This window comes from Cervus elaphus, chromosome 8 (assembly GCF_910594005.1).
Source record: "Cervus elaphus chromosome 8, mCerEla1.1, whole genome shotgun sequence".
NCBI classification, from domain to species: Eukaryota; Metazoa; Chordata; class Mammalia; order Artiodactyla; family Cervidae; genus Cervus; species Cervus elaphus.
The window spans coordinates 9,038,310-9,060,079 of NC_057822.1; the positions used below are offsets into that span (position 1 = coordinate 9,038,310).

Below are 21,770 nucleotides of genomic sequence, written 5' to 3' on the forward strand. Positions count from 1 at the left end.
GGCGAAAAACAGATTACAGAGCAAGGTTTGGGGCGGACGGGGTGGTTTTGTTTTGTTTGGTCGGGATAAGTAGAATTTACACCAGGGGAGAGGGTATTCAAGGCAAGTGCCCCCTCAAAAAAAAAAAAAAAAAACACCTTTCCATCAAAGAATGCAAAGGTCTGCGTCCTTACCTGTAAAAACAGGGTTAGTAATAAGCCCTGCTCTTGTGGAGTTTCTTTAGGATTGGGAGAGATCATTTCAAGACTTAACCCAGTCCCAGACATTCGGGAGGCCCATAAATGGAGGACAGAAAATAAAATGGGTAATTGGTTGACCCTTGACAGCAGTTAACAGGGATTCTTTGCGCATCATGCCTTATACAGCACTGGGAGGAGAAACAACCACTTTATTGACAAACACTAGATGCGGATTAAATCCGTGAAGAGTGGACGTTTCTGGCGGTTGCTTACTGATCCGTGAAACTAACTGAATGACCGATCGGTCCGGATCTTTGAGCAACTGACAGACCAGAATTGGCTGGTGAACGAGGGCCTGGATCTGGCCAACGGCAGTCCGGGGCCCCAGTGACTCAGGCTGACCGTCGGGCCCCTAGCACGGCCGTCCTCGCTGTTAATCTCGGTCCAGGCCGGCCCAGACTTCTGCCGCTAGCTGAGCAAGGAGGGGGCTGTCCCGACTCTCCACGTGCAGCCCGCGGGTGCCGCAGCCAGGCAGGGCGTGCGCGGAGGCCGCGGCCCCTTTCTCCAAGCCGGGGGCAAATCGCCCCCGTCTCCCGGCTGCAGAGCCCCGGAACAATGAGGCGCCGGGTTCTTTAAGGGAGATACCACCGCGCCGGCGGGGCAGGGGACCGCGTCTTCCCAGATGATCGCACCCAGCCCCGCGCTGCCGCCGCCTCGGCAACTGCACAGCGCGCAAATATGGCTCAGTGACTCTGACAAAAGGTGCAGCCTCCCTGCCGGCGGGGCGGACGCCAGACCTCCCAGCTCGGGCCGTGCTTCCCCGCGGGGCCCCGGAAGAGGCCCGCGTCCCTCAGGCATCCCAGCCCGGCGCGTAAGAAGATGCCCCAGGCCTTCCGTCCCAGCGAGCCCGCACACCTTCCCGCAGCTCGGTAAAGTCAGGAATGGGGGCGTAGCGGGGGAGGGGAGGGCGCCAGGCGCGCGCACTTCCCTCAGCCCGGACCTGCGGCTTAGGAACCACTGCCGGGGCCGCGGGCGCCCGCTGCGGCTAGAGGGCGACCAAGCCACAGGGCGTGGAATGGCCTCGCCGCTCCCGGCCACCCCCGCGGGGAGGGGGCACAAGTGGTGCGTTCCAGAGCGCGCAACCGCCTTCCGCGACTCCCCCCGGCTCCTGAAAGCCAAGGGAGACGGGAAGCCAGCGGAGCGCCAGGCGCGCGCCCCGCAGGACCGGCGCTCGGCGTACCGACTCGCGCTACGGAAAGCCGGAGGGGGGCGGGGCCGCGAGGCGTAAGGGGGTGTGTCCGCGCGCACCACGGGGGCGCGCGCCGGCCTCTGACTGGAGGCCGCGGCGGCGGAGGCGCGAGCTCCCCGATAATGGCGGCCTGCAGAGCCCGTGAGAGAGAGAAGCGGCGGCGGCTACCCTGAGGTAAATCTGGCCCCTCGGCTCGGCAGAGAGACCCTGCTGCAGAGCCGAGGGCCCTGCACGTGCCTCCCGCCTCAGGCGACCTGTCACTGAGCTGTCAGCGGAGTCGTCCCGGGGAAGGCCCCGCGCGCCTCAGGCCTCCGGCCCGCACCCCTCAGGCCACCGGCCCCAGCCGCGGCCTCCTCTTCTGCCTTGTGGCCTCCTCCCCAGGCCCCGGGCCTCAGCCGCCGACCCGGAGGAGTCGGGGCAGCTGCCGGACTGGCTCCTCCGGGTGAAGGGCCCTGAGAGGAAGGATCCCCTCCGGGTTTTCTCTGGAAGCCGCCGAAGAAGGGGAGGGCCTGATACTTGGCCAATGAGCGGGGCCCTGAGCCGCCGCGTCGGGCTACACCTCTGCCCGGGACTGGCCCTTCCCGGGCGCCAGCAGGTGTACAGCCGGGCCGGCCAGTGTCCGAGCGCCGGGTGCAGGCGCGAGGGCCCGGGGGGATGCCGTCCCAAGTCCCCGAGGTTCGCACGGTGTGCATCACCGCGCTGTGTTTTGACCCAGGATCTCAAAGACTTCACAAACACCCTCCTTCCCACCTATTCAGGGGGGGTATGGGGCAGCTTTCAAGGCACGAGCCACTTTGAGATGGATAGGAATTGGCGATCCACGGAGGACAGGAACGAATGTCCACTGTGTAGCTGGGTCAGAGAATTCTGTGGCAGGAAATCCAACACTCGGAAATACTGTAGGAATTTGAAGAGCGGTGTCCAGTTAGAGGAAGTGGGACTAAAAAGCTTTCATTTTCTTTATTAAATCTTTTCTATCGACTTAAAATGACTGGCCCCAACTTGACAGGTTCTGTTTGTCGGTCGCTTTGTGTTCCCCTAAACCGTACACTATAAAAATTGTACAATCTCAGGTAACTTTTCTTGCCCATGCTGGCATTCTACAAATGAGAATTGGTTCCTGAAGCTCATTAGAATCTTGACAGTCTTCGGAGAGTGAGGAGGCACTCTTCAAACTCTTAATTCAACACGTGAGTGTTTCCACGCAAGGCCTTTCTTTGCCCTTGTCTTTAAATGATTTAGCAAGTTGAATTCCAAAGAACTCTCTCAGAGAACCTCTTAACATGCAGGATAGTTTTCATAGGCAAAAATGACCTAGATCTAAATAGCTATTGTTGAAACAAGAACAATAACCATATTCTAAGTAGCTTAGTTTATCTGTAAAGGAATATTTTTCTCCACAGACTTTATTTTGCAAGAAATAAGGAAATAAAATTAAAATAGGAATGTGTATAGTTTGATCATTTACTTTTAAAAAAGAAAAATAACTACTCATTCTTACTTCTGTACAGTCTCAGTACCTAAACCTAAGCCAGGTGTTTGTGTTTCTAACTGTGAGTTTTGCCATTTTTAGGAACTTTTATATGTATCAGTTTTCAGGGGAAGCAGGAGTTTTTATTGTTTTTTCATGATCAGTAAATAAGAATATGAACTTTTTGGTTTATGTTTAGCAGTGATGTTTTGAAGCAGTTCATGTAAGAGGTTGTCAGAGCAAGATGGCCTGGTTTCAAATCCCAGGTTCCCAGTTACTAGCTGTTTGACCTTGGGCATGTTGCTTAAACTCTGTGCTTTAGTTTCTTCATCTACAAATGAGCTATTATGCTCAGTGAAAGTGAAGTGAAAGTCGCTCAGTCGTGTCAGACTGCTTGCAACCCCATGGACTATACAGTCCATAGAATTCTCTAGGCCAGAATACTGGAGTGGGTAGCCTTTCCCTTCTCTAGGGGATCTTCCCAACTCAGGGATCAAACCCAGGTCTCCCGCATTGCAGGCGGATTCTTTACCAGCTGAGCCATGAGGGAAGCCCAAGAATACTGGAGTGGGTAGCCTTTCCCTTCTCTAGGGGATCTTCCCAACTCAGGGATCAAACCCAGGTCTCCCGCATTGCAGGCGGATTCTTTACCAACTGAGCTATCAGGGAAGCCCCATCATGCTCAGTATCTACCTCATAATATTGTTGTCAGGATTAAATGAGCTTAATATATAAAATGCTCAGGACAGTTCCCGATACATGGTAAGTACCACATTACTGTTACTATTATTAAATAGTAGTGTTACTATTATCAAAATATTTACATTTGCCCAGTGTATAGCAAATATTATTCAAGCACTGCAGACAGTGAGATAGATGATAACTACTAAATCATGCATAGGAAGAAATTGAAGCCAGTAGGTATACTTAATTTCAACAGAGCACTTTGTTCATTTTTCTAGAAACCTTGACCTTGAAGATGGTGAGTAGCCAGCCAAAGTACGATCTAATACGGGAGGTAGGCCGAGGTAGTTACGGTGTTGTATATGAAGCAGTCATCAGAAAGACTTCTGCACGGGTGGCAGTGAAGAAAATCCGATGCCATGCACCTGAAAATGTTGAACTAGCCCTGCGTGAGTTCTGGGCACTAAGCAGTATCAAGAGCCAACATCCAAATGTGATTCACTTGGAGGAATGCATCCTACAAAAAGATGGGATGGTGCAAAAGATGTCCCACGGCTCTAATTCTTCCCTTTATTTACAGGTATGTGTGGTTGAATGGGAAATAGAAATGATTTGAACATAGCATTGGTCAGCAGTAAGAGGAATGAAAGAGTCGGATGAACTTCTGCTTTTAAGTGCAGGTGTTTATATAGTTAGGAATAGATAGGGGTCTGCCAAGAACTGAGTAGACGTTTCCTCTAAAACAAGGTTTTATTTAAACCTGTGATGCAAATACCTAAAAATAACATAAGCCACCTGTTATGCCATGATACTTGCCAATCTGCATAGGAATGGGACAGCATAGGAACTAGAGAGGTGATTGAGACTAGAGTCTAATTATTTCACTTATTTGAAATCAACTTTTTTTGGAACAGAAGACAGAAGAAAAGGGAAAACTCTATAACCAATAGTAGTACCCGTAGGTAACTGGGCTTCTCTTTATCACTGCCATGAACTCATGTTCATGTTTTAGAAGGTTGTTTTAGATCCTCTGCAGTTTTAGAAGGTTATTTAAGATCCTAACCATGCAGTTCCATTGAATTTTCATGGAGTATGTGGCTTAGCACCTGAATGTTACTAACAACTTAACATTTGGCTTCCTACTCATTCCATACTCTGATCAGAACAGTCCTATGAGAAATGTACTCTTATTATCATCATCACAAATGAAGAAACTGAGGCTTAGAATAGATACTGAATTGATCCAGAATCACATAGCAAGTGGCAGAATTGGGAGCTAAATGTAGGACTATCTGGCAGCTAAAGTGTGTGCTCTGTAACCTCCAGATTACTCTTTTGCCTCCAGATTACTCTTTTGTAGACTTGGGGAAAGCATTAAAATAGGAAAACAGAAAATCTGGGTTTTTTTTAAGGTTGATTTCTGCCATAGATCAAAATTTCTAGTAGGTCTATACTTGAAGAGAAAATATACTTCAGACATAGCTCTAGTTAAAGGCCAGAGCAAAATTTCTTAAGTCCAGTCATTTTAGAACACGAACAACTCCACGAGTGTGTCTAAATTCAGAATTTACCATCAGGGTACAAAAGTCTGTTTTAAAACAGCAAAAACTTTTGTTCTAGGAACAACAAAACAAACACATTATTCTGTGTAATTAAAAACCTGCAAGTTTCATTGTATGGTGAAAAAATATCAGCCTTGAGAACCTAATTTTACTGCAAGCTATGCCCTAAAGTTTTCTCTCTTAAGATAGGGAATATAAACATAGCTATTTAGTCTTTATTTGTTTTACTTTGTATTCTTCTAAAAGTGCTTATTAGATAAGTTACAATGATAAAAAAAATCAGAAACATTCTTACCACATTCCACATAAAAGTGACTAGAACCTTGTTGGACTTTGCATTGAATTTTGGAGACTAAAATGCATAATTGAACTATAAATGCAAGGATATTTAAACATATGGCTTAATGCTGATGGTATCCTTGAGTCCAGATGGAGCAACTGTTATAATAACTAGGTATTAGCTAGCTAATCTTTCAAGGCTGTAAGATGTAAAGCCTTGATTCAGTCATTTTTTTTTAAATGTAAAGTACCTTTTTGTTTAGTAATATATTTTAATCTCTTTAAAGCCTGATAGACCTGTGTTTGACTTATGGCATTTTTTGCTAGCTTTATGACCTTGGATAAATAACCCATTTTTTCCCAGCATCTGTGTCTTCAAACGTAAGGAATAATAATTTCTACCTTCCATGGGACTTGTCAAAATAAGAGGTGATGCAGACACAGTACTTGGCACATAGGAAGGACTCAGTCGTAAGCAACTCTAATAAAATTATATTTTCTACAAATTTATTTAGTTAACCAGACATTCACCAACACATTAGCAAGTGCCTTCTCTAAATTTACACTAGTAAAGACAACCAATATTTACATGTGGTAAAACCAAACAAATCTATATTGTGATGACAGAATCTCTGCATATGGTCTTCACTATTCTGTACATTATTTTTCCTCCATGTATTTCTAGATACCTTTCTTGTTCTCAATTGGAATCATTCAGTCAGTTCCTGATAGCTAAAAACCTCACCTAGAAGAAATGTAAAACAAACAGTTAACAGAGGACACATCTTATGCATAGGAACTTTATGGCCAATATGTATCCTTATCATGAGTGTCATGAATGACAAGTATGGGATGGTGTAGGCGCATGTAGTAGGCAACCTGACATAATCCTGAGGTTCAGGAATTCTGAACTGTTTCAACCGAAACTTGCAAGGTAAAGAGGAATTAGCCAGGTGAGTGAGTGAGAAAACTTCCCAGGCAGAAAGAACTGTACATACAAATGTCTAGAAGCAAAAGGCACGAAACATTCTAAGAACTGAAAGAAGATAATAAGACTGCAGTGTACAAGGAGAGTTGTTTTAGGTGAGACTAGAAAAATCAGCAGAGTGAGAGTGCACAGGCTCCCACAGCCGATGTTAAAGAGCTTAGACTGTCGCCTAAGAGAACAGGGAAGCTGTTAAAGGACTTTAGGCAAGACAGCCAATGGCTGATGCCCTCTGCACATGACAGTAAGCAGATTGGGCTCTGTATTTCTGTAACTCTCAACCAGGGGCCCTCAAACTATAGCCCTCAGCCTGTTTTTGTATGGCCTGGAAACTAAAAATAGTTTTTACATTTTTTAAGAGTTTTTTTTTTTTAAAGAAGAAGGATATGGAACAGAGACCTTATGTGGCTTGTCAAGCCTAAAATATCTACTATCTGGCTTTACTCTAAACCATTATTTGAATGCTGGAACTCTGCATTGCTCAAAGCTATTTAGGAATTTTGTTTTTGAGAATGAAAAGAGGACATGATGGAAGAGTGATGATGCTCATCTTTAATCTGAGCATATTTAGTAACAGTGCACCTGGTAAATAATTGTGAGATCTGAACCTTTCTGTTCTTTCATTTTCTGTCTCAGTGGCAAACATATGGAACAGAGAAAATGTGTGCAAAGAAGACTTCCGCAGGCCATTGCAATTATGGCTGCCATGGGGGAGGCAGCATGGAGACGTGGTCTTTGCCTCTGCCCACCGAAAAGACGAAATACTAGTAGATTTATAGCAGCTCACTCACTCCTCAACAACTCTTCACCTTCCCTAATGAGTTTCTGTTCAGCCTGTGAACCTGAAAAGGACACCATAGGACAAATGCTTTCAAAGCACTGTAATTTAAAATGACAGTTCATGTTCAGTGAAGTAATTGAGATTCTTGAATTTCAGGTAGTAGGAGAGTTATAATTAGATAATGATATAAGTAAAACTGTGCTTTATTCTAGATTTTCAGCTTGTGTCAAATATACAAGCTTAGTTTTGAATTTTTATATCAAAATGCATATGTGATTTTTATAAATTGATTTTTAGAAGCCGTCTATTGATAGAGATAGCCACCATATTTGCATTCTGCTTATAGAAGTTTTTGCAATAATGATGTCAGTCTTTAGTTTCATCAGTGACTACAGGAGCACTTTATTTCTGTAGCAACTGGTTATTCCTTCATAATTTTCTCTTAGTTTCACAGATTATGTTGATAATGTAAGTGCAATAAGCGAGAAGTAGATTTCAGGGAGTTTTATGGAATAGAATGTCCTAATTGATGTTTATACCCCAGCTGGCAATCTCCCAGGTCTAGGTGCTGAAACTTTGATCTTTTCAGGAAGCTATTAGCTATCCAGTTAGAATTCAGCTCCATTGACACATGCAGCAAATGTACAGGCGGTTGGACACATCTCAAAATATAACTATTTTTTATTAAGTTTTCACCTCTTGACTTAGAAATTTGGTGTATTTTTGTTAGGGACAAAGTGACAGTTTGCAGTACTAAAGTTTATTTTATTTTATTTTTTTTAGTACTAAAGTTTAAAATAAATGCACATATGAAAGCACTGAACAAATAAAGTATTCATGGAATTTCCAATTAAAATTAGAGACTAACTCAACCAGTGACGCTTTCTCTATCACTGAATTATATAAACTGTGCAGATGATTATAATCTGTTTTTTTCTTTCTTACAGCTTGTAGAGACTTCACTAAAAGGAGAAATTGCCTTTGATCCCAGAAGCGCCTATTACTTGTGGTTCGTGATGGATTTTTGTGATGGAGGAGATATGAATGAGTATCTGTTGTCCAGGAAACCCAATCGTAAAACTAACACCAGCTTCATGCTTCAGCTGAGCAGTGCCCTGGCTTTCTTGCATAAAAACCAGATCATCCATCGAGATCTGAAGCCTGATAACATCCTGATTTCTCAAAGCAGGTTGGATACCAGTGACTTGGAACCTACCCTGAAAGTGGCTGATTTTGGTCTTAGTAAAGTTTGTTCAGCATCTGGGCAGAATCCAGAAGAACCTGTCAGCGTAAACAAGTGTTTCCTTTCTACAGCTTGTGGAACAGATTTCTACATGGCTCCTGAAGTGTGGGAGGGACATTATACAGCAAAAGCTGACATCTTTGCTCTGGGGATTATCATCTGGGCAATGCTGGAAAGGATCACCTTCATAGACACAGAGACAAAGAAGGAACTCTTGGGGAGTTATGTAAAACAAGGAACTGAGATTGTGCCTGTTGGGGAGGCACTTCTGGAAAATCCCAAGATGGAACTTCTCATTCCTGTGAAGAAAAAGTCTATGAATGGGCGAATGAAACAACTGATTAAGGAAATGCTGGCTGCAAACCCTCAGGATCGTCCAGATGCTTTTGAACTAGAACTCAGATTAGTACAAATTGCATTTAAAGATAGCAGCTGGGAAACGTGACACATATATTATTTGCAAATATCTTGGATGATATGCTGCTTCTGTTTTAACAGTGATGCAACATAATGTGGCTGAAACAGAATATAAAAAGCTAAACTCCACCTTTTAAGGGTTTAGATTTTATTGTGGGATTTTTTTTTTTCCTCATTTTTCTTAAGTCCAAGCTGGCCATTCTATTAATATGTTTTAAAAGTGTATTACCAATGTGGATGTAAATTTTTTTAAATGACCATTGGTAGAAGTTTGGCAGGAAAATTCTCTATAAGAGCCAAGAAAAGAAGAGTCCAGTTTTCTGGAAATATGTCTCAAGTATTTTAGACATTCCTTGTCAGTATTAGGAATTTCCATGGAAAAAAAGGTTTGCATGCTGGTAATGCAACCTTTGAAGCTTTGTAAAGGAAACATATATGTATATATTTATGTATATGTAAGTATGTGAATGTGTGCATTTTGCATTCCATATAAAAAAAAATGCCACTTCTGTTTAAATTATTTGATGTAGGTTTGGATTTTTGAGATTTGCTGGTGAAATCAGTGATGAAAAATAAAAGAACTTTCCCTCTTCCTACCCTGTCCCTCCCTCTAATGAAATCATACTAAGTTTTTATTTTTATAATGTTATACAGCTTTTTTTAAGACATCATTTTGGAGAGTCCAAAATTATCTGGCTAAACGTAAGTGAAAGTAAGTGATCCAAAGCTGCTGAAGTTTGTTTGAGCTCTCCAGTGCCCTATAGCTGCAGGAGTTGAATTAGCCATGCAATCGTGTGGTACAGGTTAGCAAGGACATTGATGATTTAGTCATACCTTCTTTAGGTAACCAAGCATTCAATTAACCAATTAAACCACTGCATTGGGACATGACTGCACTTGAGCATCTGCAATCTAATGTAAGTCTGAACACAGGATTCTTCTGTTTCTGAAAACTTTGCTGTATATAAACTATAGTAATTGATATATATTAACTTTTTATTTTCAAGACTTTGTCTAAGCCTCAGTGTAAAGCTGAAGAAACCAAATGAGTTCTACCCTCACATTGCCTGCTCTAATATGGTCTCCTGTTTAATCACTGGAATTCCTTTCATTTTAGCACTAATGCTGTTTTCTCTTGTCTAATTTGACACAGTAATGGTAGTGATGTGGTTGTATTCAGTGTTGACCACCTTTTTCTAAGGTGGGAGGTGATACCTATACAGTTTGGCAAATGGGTAAAATACTGTGGCATCAGTTATGTCTTTCAAATAGAAAGGTTATCAGTTTTATACAATCACTTGGTATGGTCTATGTGAAGAACCAATAGACCATTATTATTCTTGAAGTCAGTCTGGTTTTTAACCCCATATGATTGTCTCCAGTTTTTTTTTTTTCCCTGTAAATGCAGATAGTTCAAATCTAAAGGAAGAAAGTTTTCCTAAAACAGATCATTAGCCTTTAAGGTTGTTAATACTTTAAGACCATTTGTATATAGGTTAATCTTTATAAAGCACTAGAATCTTTGGTCAAAAGTAAAAAAAAAAAATGTTTAAAGATATTAGAATATTGAAATCATTGATAGTTCACATAGTCTCCTCAGTTTTTTTGAACTTCCACAACTTTTGGAATATTCCTACCATAATTTTTTCCTTATTTAAAATGTGTTCAGGGGACTATAAAAGGTGAAAAAGCACAAAAAATTGGAGTACAAAAAATTTCCGAACTATGCATTACTTGGTGTGAAGTTTAAAATTTAGACTGGAAGGTTTTGCTAAAACCTCTTGAATGAAAAAAAAAATGTACATTTAACATTACTTCCAAGCTAATAATTATAAGAATTATTTTCAAAATTGGAGGTAGAAATACACTGGAACTTCATGATAATTGACCCTCCGGATCACCAAATTAGTAGAACACGGATCTGGCCAAGTAGATTGAGTTACTGGAAATAAAAAAGCATTACAATGTCTTATCAATAACATGGCACTTCAGCAGAGATTCATGATGACTTAGGTGATGGTATGCCAATGCTTCATTTGCTCTTCAAATAGCTACATGTCACGGTTTCCTAAGTAGATAGCATTTGGTCCCACCTCATTTAAAATAGTTAACAATTATAATTTATTTTGAAAACTATTTTAATTTACCTGTGAAGTGGAATTATTCCTTTCATTGGTGGTAAGGATATGAGGTGATCAGGAAGTTTCTTCTGAAATTTTCTTAAGTCCTTGTATTCTAAATAGCCTATGATACCAAGAAAAATGATAGTAAGTTCTTTGTCTTCATTCTTTCAGTCAGGAGGTATTTATTAAGTACCTACTGTGTGCTCAGCACTAAAGATCAGTTGAAAAAATGACAATTTAAAAATGGCATGTAGCCATGGGCTTTTCCAGCAAGGAGTAAGAAATAAAGTGAAACTTGGAAATTCCTGGATATTGCTTAGAGGAAAAATGAAAGCAAGAGTTTGTGCACAGTGCCTTGCCCATAATAGGTACTCAATAAACAATTGTTCCTCATAGAGTCTCTTGCCATGGTTTATAGTGTTTTATGAAATTTGTCTTAATTGAAAAAAGACCAAATATTTCAAATAAGCTTATAGGCAGCTGTGGCCAGTTAAAATAATGGGATTGTACAGTTAGTTCCTAGAATGTTATTTTGCACTAGTTATCACTTAGAAGGATGGGGTTCCTGTAGTTTTTTGGTGCTAAGGGATACTTTGTCATTATGATAAAGTAAGTGTTAAGTGTCAGATAAATAGCACACTGAATAGTTCTTTCTGCTGGTCTGTTTTTTCCTCTTTGTTGTTGTTGTTGTTGTTGTTTTTAACTGTAAAATGTTTATCAATCAAACTATTGTAGCAGCTACAAATAATTCACCAGCATGACAAAATGGTCAAAAAATAAGTCATCAGCACTTCAAAAACAAAAGCAACTTTTGAAATTTTCTTTTAAAATTGTCAAATATATTTTATGAAGAATTTATAAAAGGGGGAAATGATTGTAATTTATTGTTCATGACTGTTTTTTTTTTTTTTTTTTTTTAATAAAGTGAGTTTCAACAAAAAAAACCCTGGAAATTACATTGCTGCTTTGGTGGCTCTGTGAGTAGAATGCTTTACTTCATAGATATAAAATACGGCATATAAAATTTGAAGCAATATTTTTTTAGCCTTATCTATTAAATGAAACTTTCTATAATAGAAGCAGTTACTGAGGAAAAGATGACTGAATTATAGGAGTTTCTTTCAATATTTCAAGGTCTCTAAAATTTTAAAGCTTGCTGTATTAGAAGAACGTGGATTGCCTGAAATAAATGATTTTTTTTTTTCATTTTTCTATCTCATTCAGCTGAGGATGCATCTCAGACTCAGAATGAAGTGTAGTAAATATACTGAGCGAATGTAATTTTTCAATCTTTTAAGTTGAATATATGGTTTATTTTCTATATAAAAAGACATCTGAGCCATTCTTTTCTTTTACAGGTTCTATAATGTATGTCTTCTCCAAAATAAAGTACAGATGATGCAGTGTACTTAATCGTCCAATGGAATAGCAGAGGGAAAATGAGAGACAGAAAACATTAATTCTACATGTGACCTAGTGATGAGTAGGAAAGTAGGAGTCAAAATTGTGGCTGCTTCTAACTCTACCACCTCCTGGTATAGCCTTTGCAGGCAGATAATTTTTGCGCTATGTTTAGAGTTTTGGGATTTTTTTAAACTATTTGCTAGCCATTTCCTTTGCAGTTTACAAAGCGTTTTCACATAGTTTTTACATATCTTTTCAAATGGGGGCTAATTTCTTGAAAAATTAAAAACAACTTAACACCAGTTAGGAAAGTCAAGGTTTTACCTAACACAGGGTTTTTCGTGCCTAATCTCTGACGCTGACTCAGAGTTTTCTCTGACAAAGCTTTATCTTTCTTACTGAAGTAAAGACCTTAGGTTGTTTTGGTCTTTTCTTAAAATTCAAATGTTGCTCTCTTAGTCGACCAATCATTGGTGTCCTCTCAAAGTGCAGTGTAATGATAGACAGTTGGCTTGTGGTTTGATAGTAACTCCCACTAGAGAAAAACCTAACAGCCACACCTCTTGGAGGCCACACCTCTTGGAGGGCAAAGTGCCTCTTTTAAAGGCAGCACTTTCCCTTTTGCAGTTGTCATTGGTTAGAAGGGAACTGTTTTTTTTTTTTTTTTAATTGCCCGGGCTTGAGATGTCACTCTTTCATTTCCTGTTCAGCCCTGGTATTTCAAGCTTAGCTTGTTCTGAGCAGAAGTTAGGCAACTTAATATTGCTGAAGGCATCGTGGTCTCACCGCAGAAGCGCAGGCTTTGCTGTAGCAGGTCTCATATTGAATGCTAGTATTCACGAATATCTACACAATAATGTGTGACCTTGGGCAAGTAACTTCATTCTAAACCTGTGTTCCCATATCTGTAAAATAGAGGTGATAATACTTACATTTCAGAGTTTTGTAAGGGTCAGAGATAATATGCCTGGCACATTAAACTCTCAGTTGGTAGCCATAGCTAGTACTGTGTTCTGATTTTGATGATACAATGAATGAATGGTTATATTCCCTCTGAGCCAGTCTTAAGTGGTAACTTTTATTCTTGTCCCTTTTCGGGAGAATCTGATGAAGGCACTACATCCTCTCTTTGGGAAAATGCTTGTAATTTCGGGGGATTTATAGATGCTTACATGGACCCCAAGTTAAGGGAGCCTGAGCTATAGGCTCCACTGAGTACCTCTATGTTATTTCTCCTGGGTTGAAAGTGGGACATATGTGAGGAGACTTCTAGGGTGCATGAACTACTTTGTTTCTTGACCTGAGTGCTGATTAGACAGGGTATGTTTACTTTGTGAAAATTCATCAAGCTGGACTTAGAATTTTCACACTCTTCTCCAGTGATTTATACTAAAGTGTATAAATAAGTTGCTCAGTTATGTCCAACTCTTTTCGACCCCATGGACTGTAGCCTGCCAGGCTCCTCTGTCTGTGGAATTCAACAAGCAAGGATACTGGAGTGGGTTGCCATTTTCTTCTCCAGGGCATCTTCCCAACCCAGGGATCAAACCCAGGTCTCCTGCATTGGCAGGTGGATTCTTTACTGTCTGAGCCACAGGGAAAGTCAAGTAAAGATGTTTTGTAAATAAATATGCATTGGAGCTGGAAACTATCATGACAGCTTTGGTCAGAGACAGAGAGGGAAAAGACACAGACTTGGAAATCAGACACTACCTTTCTGTTACTAGCCGTATGTCTTTCATGAGTTCCCTAACCTCTCAAATCTATAGCTTCCCACATGTATTAAACAGAGATGATAAGTGACTCAGAACACCTCAAAGATGAAATGAGATATTGCATGCAGAAATGCACAGCAGAATCAACAAATGATTGCTTCCCATTCTCTTTGGAAGACTCAGGGAGTGACTCTGAGCTGCTTTTACTGCTAATTTACACCCCTAATAGCAAGTTTTGTTCATTTTTTATTTAATTTAGCTTATTTTTCTACAATATTTGAAAAGTATCTATATTCCATGACTATAATGTTCTGTCCTGCCTGCCTCTTTGCCTTTATACCTTCCAGAGGTATGAAAAGTGAAAGTGTTAGTTGCTCAATCATGTCTGACTTTTTGCACCCCCATGGACTGTAGCCCACCAGGCTCCTCTGTCCATGGAATTCTCCAGGCAAGAATACTGGAGTGGGTAGCCATTTCCTTCTCCAGGGGATCTTCCTGACCCAGGCGTCGAACCTGGGCCTCCTGCGTTGCAGGTAGATTCTTTACCATCTGAGCCAAATTAATTAATTAATTATTTTTGACTGTGTTGGGTCTTCTTTGCTGCACATGGGCTTTTCTCTAGTTGTGGTGAGCAAACTTCTTCATTGCTATGTGCAAACTTCTCATTGCAGTGTCTTCTCTTGTTGCAGAGCACAGGCTTTAGGCCTTGAGTTTCAGTAGTTACAGCATGTGGGCTCAGAAGTTGTGGCATACAGGCTTAGTTGTTCCATGGCACATGGAATCTTCCTGGACCAGGGATTGAACCCATGTTCCCTGCATTGGCAGGGGGATTCTTAACCACTGGACCACCAAGGAAGCCCATAGATATAGTTCTCAACTAACAATCTCCTTAGCCCAGTTTTCTTCCCTCTTTCTTTTTGTGGATAACATGATTAATAACAAGTCAGAATGCCTTCTCTCTCTGACATGGAGAACCGTGCCTAGAAATTTGGAGAGTGCTCATAAGTACCAAATCCAAGAATACCATGCCATTTTGGGTATAAGGCAGGGAGAATGTGAGTTAATCAGTATGGTTTGAGACGTGATGGTAAAATCACAGCTGCAAGGGGGCAAGGGAAAAACATGGCAATAGGGGCTAAAACTCCAATAATAAAAATACACTATAGTGGTTCTCAACTCCAGCCACATATTAGAATATTTAACCTAGGGAGGTTAAAAAAACCCAAAATGATAATTTCTTCTGGCCATTATGGAGTGACAGGGCCTAGATTACTTTTCCTGCTTCAAACAGCTAAAATGTCAGACACTGCACAACTGACAGTGCAGGACACTAATCCCTGGGAGAAAGGAATTGAATTAGGAGCCCTATGATTGCCCCAACTCACTTCCGGTAGAGACTCTTCAGGCTGCTATACAGGGAAGCGACACCTAAACCAAGTCCAGCAATCTCTTGAGTTGAGGAGGCAGCATTTAGAGTTCAGGGAGGCCATGCCAATTAGAATTCATGGGAGAGAGACAGCTGAACAGAGAAAGAACTTCAGACACCTGCGGAGAGCTTTTTCAAGACATTGGCTGGGCACCCATCAGTACATCCTTGTGAGGAAGCTACCTGAGAGCAAGAAGAATGAAAGGATCAGGCAGAATAACCTTCCCAGCTCACAAGACCATAGATGATCGCTGCTCCTATCAGTCAGAGTGGAGAGCTCCCCTAATACATCACAGGAGTACATCCATCAGGGACCAAGGCCAAATTAGTCCTAGGCGAAAGGGTATTCTGGATCTAACAAAGCTTAAAAGTATGTCTTGAATGGGTGATATTTTTTTTTTCCCTAGGAAACTTCATAAAATTCCAGTCCTCAATAATGTGAAGTTCCAACCATACAATTAAAAAGTATTAGGCAGGGCTTCTTTTTTTTTTTCCAAACAGGAAAACAGTATTTAACACTTTAACAAAATGCAAAATAAAAGTAACCAAGTTACAAAACATAAATTCCTTTGATTGAATAATCACACCACTATGTTATCTTCCAATGGCTACAAACATCATCCCTTCAAAGTGAAGTCAGACTGTTTCCCTCATATGAAGACATCATGCGAAAACCATCACATAGTCCCCTGCTCAGCGAAACTGCTGACAACCCACAGGAGACAGAGCTGTCAGGGAGGAAAAGGGGGAACAGGTTGGTCTGAAGTGAAAAGGGAGACTCTACACATGCAGAACAGGTCAGGTGGTGGGGGGGCTCTCTGCTGGGTCACTATGGTAGGAATCATACCCCTGTACATGCTACATGAGGCTGAGGACCTTGGTACTAGGCAGGGCTTCCTTGGTGGTCCAGTGATTAAGAATCCACCTTACAAGACAGGAGACACAGGTTCAATCCCCGGTAGGGGAAGATCCCACATACCTCAGAACAACTAAGCCCACGTGTCACAACTCCTGAGCCTGTGCTCTGTAACAAGAGAAGCCCATGCACCGCAGCTAGAGAGCAGCCTCTGCTCGCCACAACTAGAGAAAGCCTACACGAAGCAATGAAGACACAGCGCAGCCAAAAATAAATAAATAAACAATGATGGTAAACAAGTGTAAAAAAAGCATTAGGCATGTAAAACAGGAACCAGTGTAAGCGGACCTCAGAAGTAACACAGATAGGGTAGTATACAAGGATTTCAAATATACTTTGTGTGTATATTTGAAGGCAGAGGGACGCATGAGCATGCGAAGGAGAGAAGGAATGGAATACATATGTTTGAAAATGAACGTTGAAAGATATAGTTACGGAGATTAAGAAATACACAGAAATTAGACATTATAATTGATTAGCAACCTTGAAGACACATCAACATAAGGTAAACAAAAAGAAACAGCGAGAAAAAAAAACTGAAAACAAAACAAAATGCACACAGCATTGGTGAGGCATGAGACATCAAATGGCCCAAGTAATAATGTAATTGGGGTTCCAGAAGAAGAGAAACTTTGGGGGATGATGGGTATATTTGTGGTCTTTGTACATACATCAGAATTCACCAAACTATATACTTAAACATATTTTATTTTACACCAGTAAAGTCATTTAAATTTTTAAAAAAACTGATGCCTAGGGTCCATCTCATATTAAGTGAGAATTTCAGGAGGTAGGGCCCTCCCACTAGTATTTTTAAAATATTAGTGATCCTAATGCCTTTTCCGTTTTAGCAGACAGGGTTCCTGAACCTGATGAGAGATGTGGTGGGCTCTCAGTCCCTCCGCTCTAGTCCTATCAGTACCAGTGACTAGAGGAGGACACTTGGTCCTTCCATTCCTTCCCAAAGGAATGTCCATGTGTGGAGGCTACAGTGGTCTGTGGAGAACATGCATTCTTTTCTTTTTTTTAATAATTATTTGTTTATTTTTGGCGGTGCTGGGTCTTCGTGCTGCATGGGCTTTTCTCGTAGCTCAGTTGGTAAAGAATCTGCCTGCAATGCAGGAGACCTGGGTTCGATTCCTGGGTCAGGAAGATCCCCTGGAGAAGGAAATGGCAGCCCACTCCAGGATTCTTTCCTGAAGAATCCCATGGACAGAGGGGCCTGGCGGGCTACACTGCATGGGGTCACAAGAGTCGGACACGACTTGGCGACTATACCACCAACACCAGCGAGTGGGGGCTACTCTTTGTTGCAGTGCGCAGGCTTCCATTGCCATGGCTCCCCCTGTTGCAGAGCACAACTCTAGGATGTGTCGCCTTCAGTAGTTGAGGTGCGTGGGCTCAATAGTTGTAGTCCCCAGGCTCTAGAGAACAGGTTCAGTAGTTGTGGTCTGGGCTTAATTGCTCTGCGAAATGTGGGATCTTCCTGGACCAGGGGTCAAATCAGTGTCTCCTGCATTGGCAGGCAGATTCTTTACCACTGAGCCACCAGAGACGCCCTGAAGAAACTTTCTTTAAGGTAACTCACTCCCCTGTCTTTCAACCCTTTAAGCCATTTCACTGCCCTTGAGACTTAAAAAGCAAAGTGCTTGTCTCCCTACTGGGACAAGTGAAGTTGCAGGCCCCTAGAACAGAAAGCTCTATTGCCCCCCTTGAAATGGCACAAGGAAAATTGTCTCTCAAGAAAATTAGTCCTCCTGTGTGCCAGGCACTTTGTTAGATACTTTAAAAAGCTGTTTTATTTATGGGAATCCTCTCCCAGTTTACAGACGAGATGTAGGAAACAGTGACTCACTATATGAGAGAGAATAGTAATAACCCTTAAAACGAATCAGGCGGTTACAATGAGCCAGGCTCTGCTTTAAGTTGCTTCACAGGCAACTTATGATTGTCACATATGATCAGTCATGTGATTGACACATATGATCTCCCACAACCCTGCAACATAGGTACTATTCTTTACCAAAATAGAGGCACAGAGAGGGTAGGTCACCCGCCCAAAGTCCACAGTTAAGGATCTGATGCCAATCAACTAATGATGAGTACAGTTAGTTCAGACCCAGGTTACCTTGACCTGACAGCCATGATCTTAATCACTACTGTACACTGTACAAACTGAGGAAGCCCATAATTGAGGAGAGATCATGGAGATGCTGAGATGGACCATTGCTGGGACTGTGTGTCAGGAAAAAAAGGTTAGATGAATATAATGAGATCAGTTTATGAGGGGTCTTTGAAGACAGAAGAATATGACCTTATGATCAAAGCTAAAAAACTAATGTCTTGGCACTTCCTTGATGGCCCAGTGGTTAAGAGTCCACCTTGTAATGCAGGAGACATGGATTTGAGCCCTGGCTGGGGAACTGTGATCCCACACACCACAGAACAACTAAGCCCACATGCTCTGGAGCCTACCCATCAGAACTGGAGATTCTATGCACTACAACTAGAGAGTCTGTGCACTGCAACAAAAGATCTTGCATGATCCAACTAAGATTGGACCCAGACAAATAAATAGTTTTTTAAAAACTTCAGTTCAGTCGCTCAGTCGTGTCCAACTCTTTGCGACCCCATGAACCACAGCACGCCAGGCCTCCCTGTCCATCACCAACTCCCGGAGTTTACCCAAATTCATGTCCATTGAGTCGGTGATGCCATCCAACCATCTCATCCTCTGTTGTCCCCTTCTCCTCCTGCCCTCAATCTTTCCCAGCATCAGGGTCTTTTCAAATGAGTCAGCTCTTTGCATCAGTTGGCCAAAGTGTTGGAGTTTCAGCTTCAACATCAGTCCTTCCAATGAATACCCAGGACTGATATCCTTTAGGATGGACTGGTTGGATCTCCTTGCAGTCCAAGGGACTCTCAAGAGTCTTCTCCAACACCGTAGTTCAAAAGCATCAATTCTTCGGCTCTCAGCTTTCTTCCTAGTCCAACACTAGTTTAAAAAAATAGTCATTTTATTCCACCTCGCCACACTACAACATGCAGAGGTTCTTAATATAGAATCCGTGGATGGACAGTGGAGAATCTCAACCACCCCTGAAACTTTAGTGTATCAGTGTACATGTTTGTGGGGACAGGGTCTAGAGCTCTCATTGGATTTTTAAAGAACTCCATGTCTTTTAGAGATTCCTAGCAAAGATTCTGGAGGGCGAATACCAATGTCTTAAGTTCCTGTTCAGCCTCAGCGTTGATGTAACCTTGGGTAAAACTCAGCCTGTGTTTCGTCATGTGTAAAATGGGAATAGTAATGTCTACCTCTCTAGGTTAGCTGTGCAAGTTAAATGATATACTGACATTATAATTCACAATATATATGTCATATATATAAACTTCTGTATAAAACATATATAAAACTTCTATATAAAACATACTGTATAAAACTCATAACGTTAAAATGCATAAAAGACTATAAAATGTCAGAAAACAAACGTGAGTTACGATGAAAACCACTTTGTAACTTTTTTTTTTTAACAATACAGTGAATTGGGTACCTGAGTAACCCTCCTGATGAAAACTTTAAAATATTGCATAAAGGGGTACTTAAAAATTGACCTTTAGGTGTTGCTGAGCTGCTATGAAAGCAAGTGAGTGAAATCACTCAGTCGTGTTTGACTCTTTGCAACCCCATGGACTGTAGCCCACCAGGCTCCTCTGTCCATAGGAGTTTCCAGGCAAGGGTACTGGAGTGGGTTGCCATTTCCTTCTCCAGGGGATCTTCCCGACACAGGGATCAAACCCGGGTCTTCCACGTTGCAGACGGACGCTTTACCATCTGAGCCACCAGGGAAGCCAGGAATATGCCCAGCCTCCAAATGAAGTGAAACTGGGAACTGTGGAGAGTGGGGAAGTAAATGCCCAAATTGTCCTTAACCCTCAGGATGCCTGTCAAACCCTGGAGAAAATAATGTCCTCCTTTCTTATCTGGAAAAGATATATGGGAGACAGGAAGTAACTCCAAGGGCCCTCCCAGATGGAATTCTAACAGGCAATCCTGCACTGCGGACAGAAGCTTTACTGTCTGAGCCACCATGGAAGCCTCTATGCTGCTGTTCAGTCGCCCAGTCATGTCTGACTCTTTGTGACCCCATGGACTGCAGCACACCAGGCCTCCCTGTCCCTCACCATCTCCCGAAGTTTGCCCAAGTCAGTGTTCATTGCATCAGTGATGCTGTCCAGCCATCTCATCTCTGATGCCCTCTTCTCCTTCTGCCCTCAATCATTCCCAACATCAGGGACTTTTCCAATGAGTCTGCTCGAGCAGACTCCTGAAATATGATACAGTTCAAAGGCATCATTTCTTTGGCATTTTGCCTTCTTTACGGTCCAGCTCTCACAACCGTACATGACCATTGTGAAGACCATAGCCTTGACTATATGGAAACCCCTATAGGAAATCCCAAAGGATTATAATTACAATGCAAGTGTCAATGCAAAGTAAACTCTGACCCTCATAAGGGAGAAGATATGTAAGTTTCTGATATCAACTCTGGCCAAGGGAAGAGGAGAAAATAAAAATTCTCCTTTAGAAATTCATAATTTACAAATCAGTTTTCTTATAAAATTGGAAGTTAAATCACATAACTTCTATAATCCTAAAACCCTGAAGTGGAAAATTTAATTTTAAGGGGGGTGGGCTGATGGTACCAGCACATTATTGACAGAAATAAACACACATAGTCTATGAAGGAACTAAATTTCAACACAGGCCTCAATTCTCACAAATTTCCAGGCAATTTGGGCAGCTCAGGGTAAAAAAAAAAAAAAAAAAAAGTTGCCAAACACATGAGGTTGTGGGCACCATAATGGAGAACAAGTAGAACTGAGATGTGGTGGAAACAGATCTTCAAAGATATTGGAAGTACCAAACACATAATATTTACTATAAACACACAATGTTTACTGTATTCAAAGAAATAAAAAAGAAACTTGATACTGTGTGAGAACTAGTATATTTGAAGAAAGAATCAACTTTCTTTAAATGTAAAAGTATGTTAATTGAAATAGAAAATTCAGTAGATAATAGGTTAGAATTGCTGTTGTTGCTATTCAGTCAATCAGTCCTGTCTGACTCTTTACGACCGCAAGGACTGCAGCAGGCCAGGCTTCCCTGTCCTTCACCATCTCCCAGAACTTGCTCAAACTCATGTCCATTGAGTCAGGGATGCCAACTAACCATCTCATCATCCTCTGTTGTCCCCATCTCCTTCCTTCTATCTTTCTCAGCATCAGGGTCTTTTCCAATGAGTCGGCTCCTTGAATCAGGTGGCCAAAGT

At 41.7% G+C, this 21,770-nt stretch overlaps 1 protein-coding gene across 2 annotated transcripts; it reads left to right on the plus strand.

Moving 5' to 3' along the window:
- Positions 1-356: 356 nt before the first annotated feature.
- Positions 357-12,003, plus strand: PDIK1L (PDLIM1 interacting kinase 1 like). Of its 2 annotated transcripts, none has more exons than XM_043909313.1 (3): positions 357-1,108; positions 3,862-4,163; positions 8,138-12,003. In XM_043909313.1, the coding sequence occupies exons 1-3, from the start codon at positions 862-864 to the stop codon at positions 8,876-8,878; spliced, it is 1,290 nt and encodes a 429-aa protein (XP_043765248.1). In that variant the 5' UTR covers positions 357-861; the 3' UTR covers positions 8,879-12,003. The 2 variants fall into 2 exon arrangements, with proteins under 2 accessions (XP_043765248.1, XP_043765249.1); XM_043909314.1 differs by lacking the exon at positions 357-1,108 and adding an exon at positions 1,257-1,602.
- The last annotated feature ends 9,767 nt before the right edge of the window (positions 12,004-21,770 follow it).

What these genes read in the sequence shown, in the direction of transcription:
- PDIK1L (XM_043909313.1), top strand. Translation starts at nt 862, where the DNA reads ATGATCGCACCCAGCCCCGCGCTGCCGCCGCCTCGGCAACTGCACAGC. An exon ending in GCACACCTTCCCGCAGCTCG is followed by an intron (nt 1,109 to 3,861) that starts GTAAAGTCAGGA and finishes TCATTTTTCTAG; the next exon opens with AAACCTTGACCTTGAAGATG. An exon ending in ATTCTTCCCTTTATTTACAG is followed by an intron (nt 4,164 to 8,137) that starts GTATGTGTGGTT and finishes TCTTTCTTACAG; the next exon opens with CTTGTAGAGACTTCACTAAA.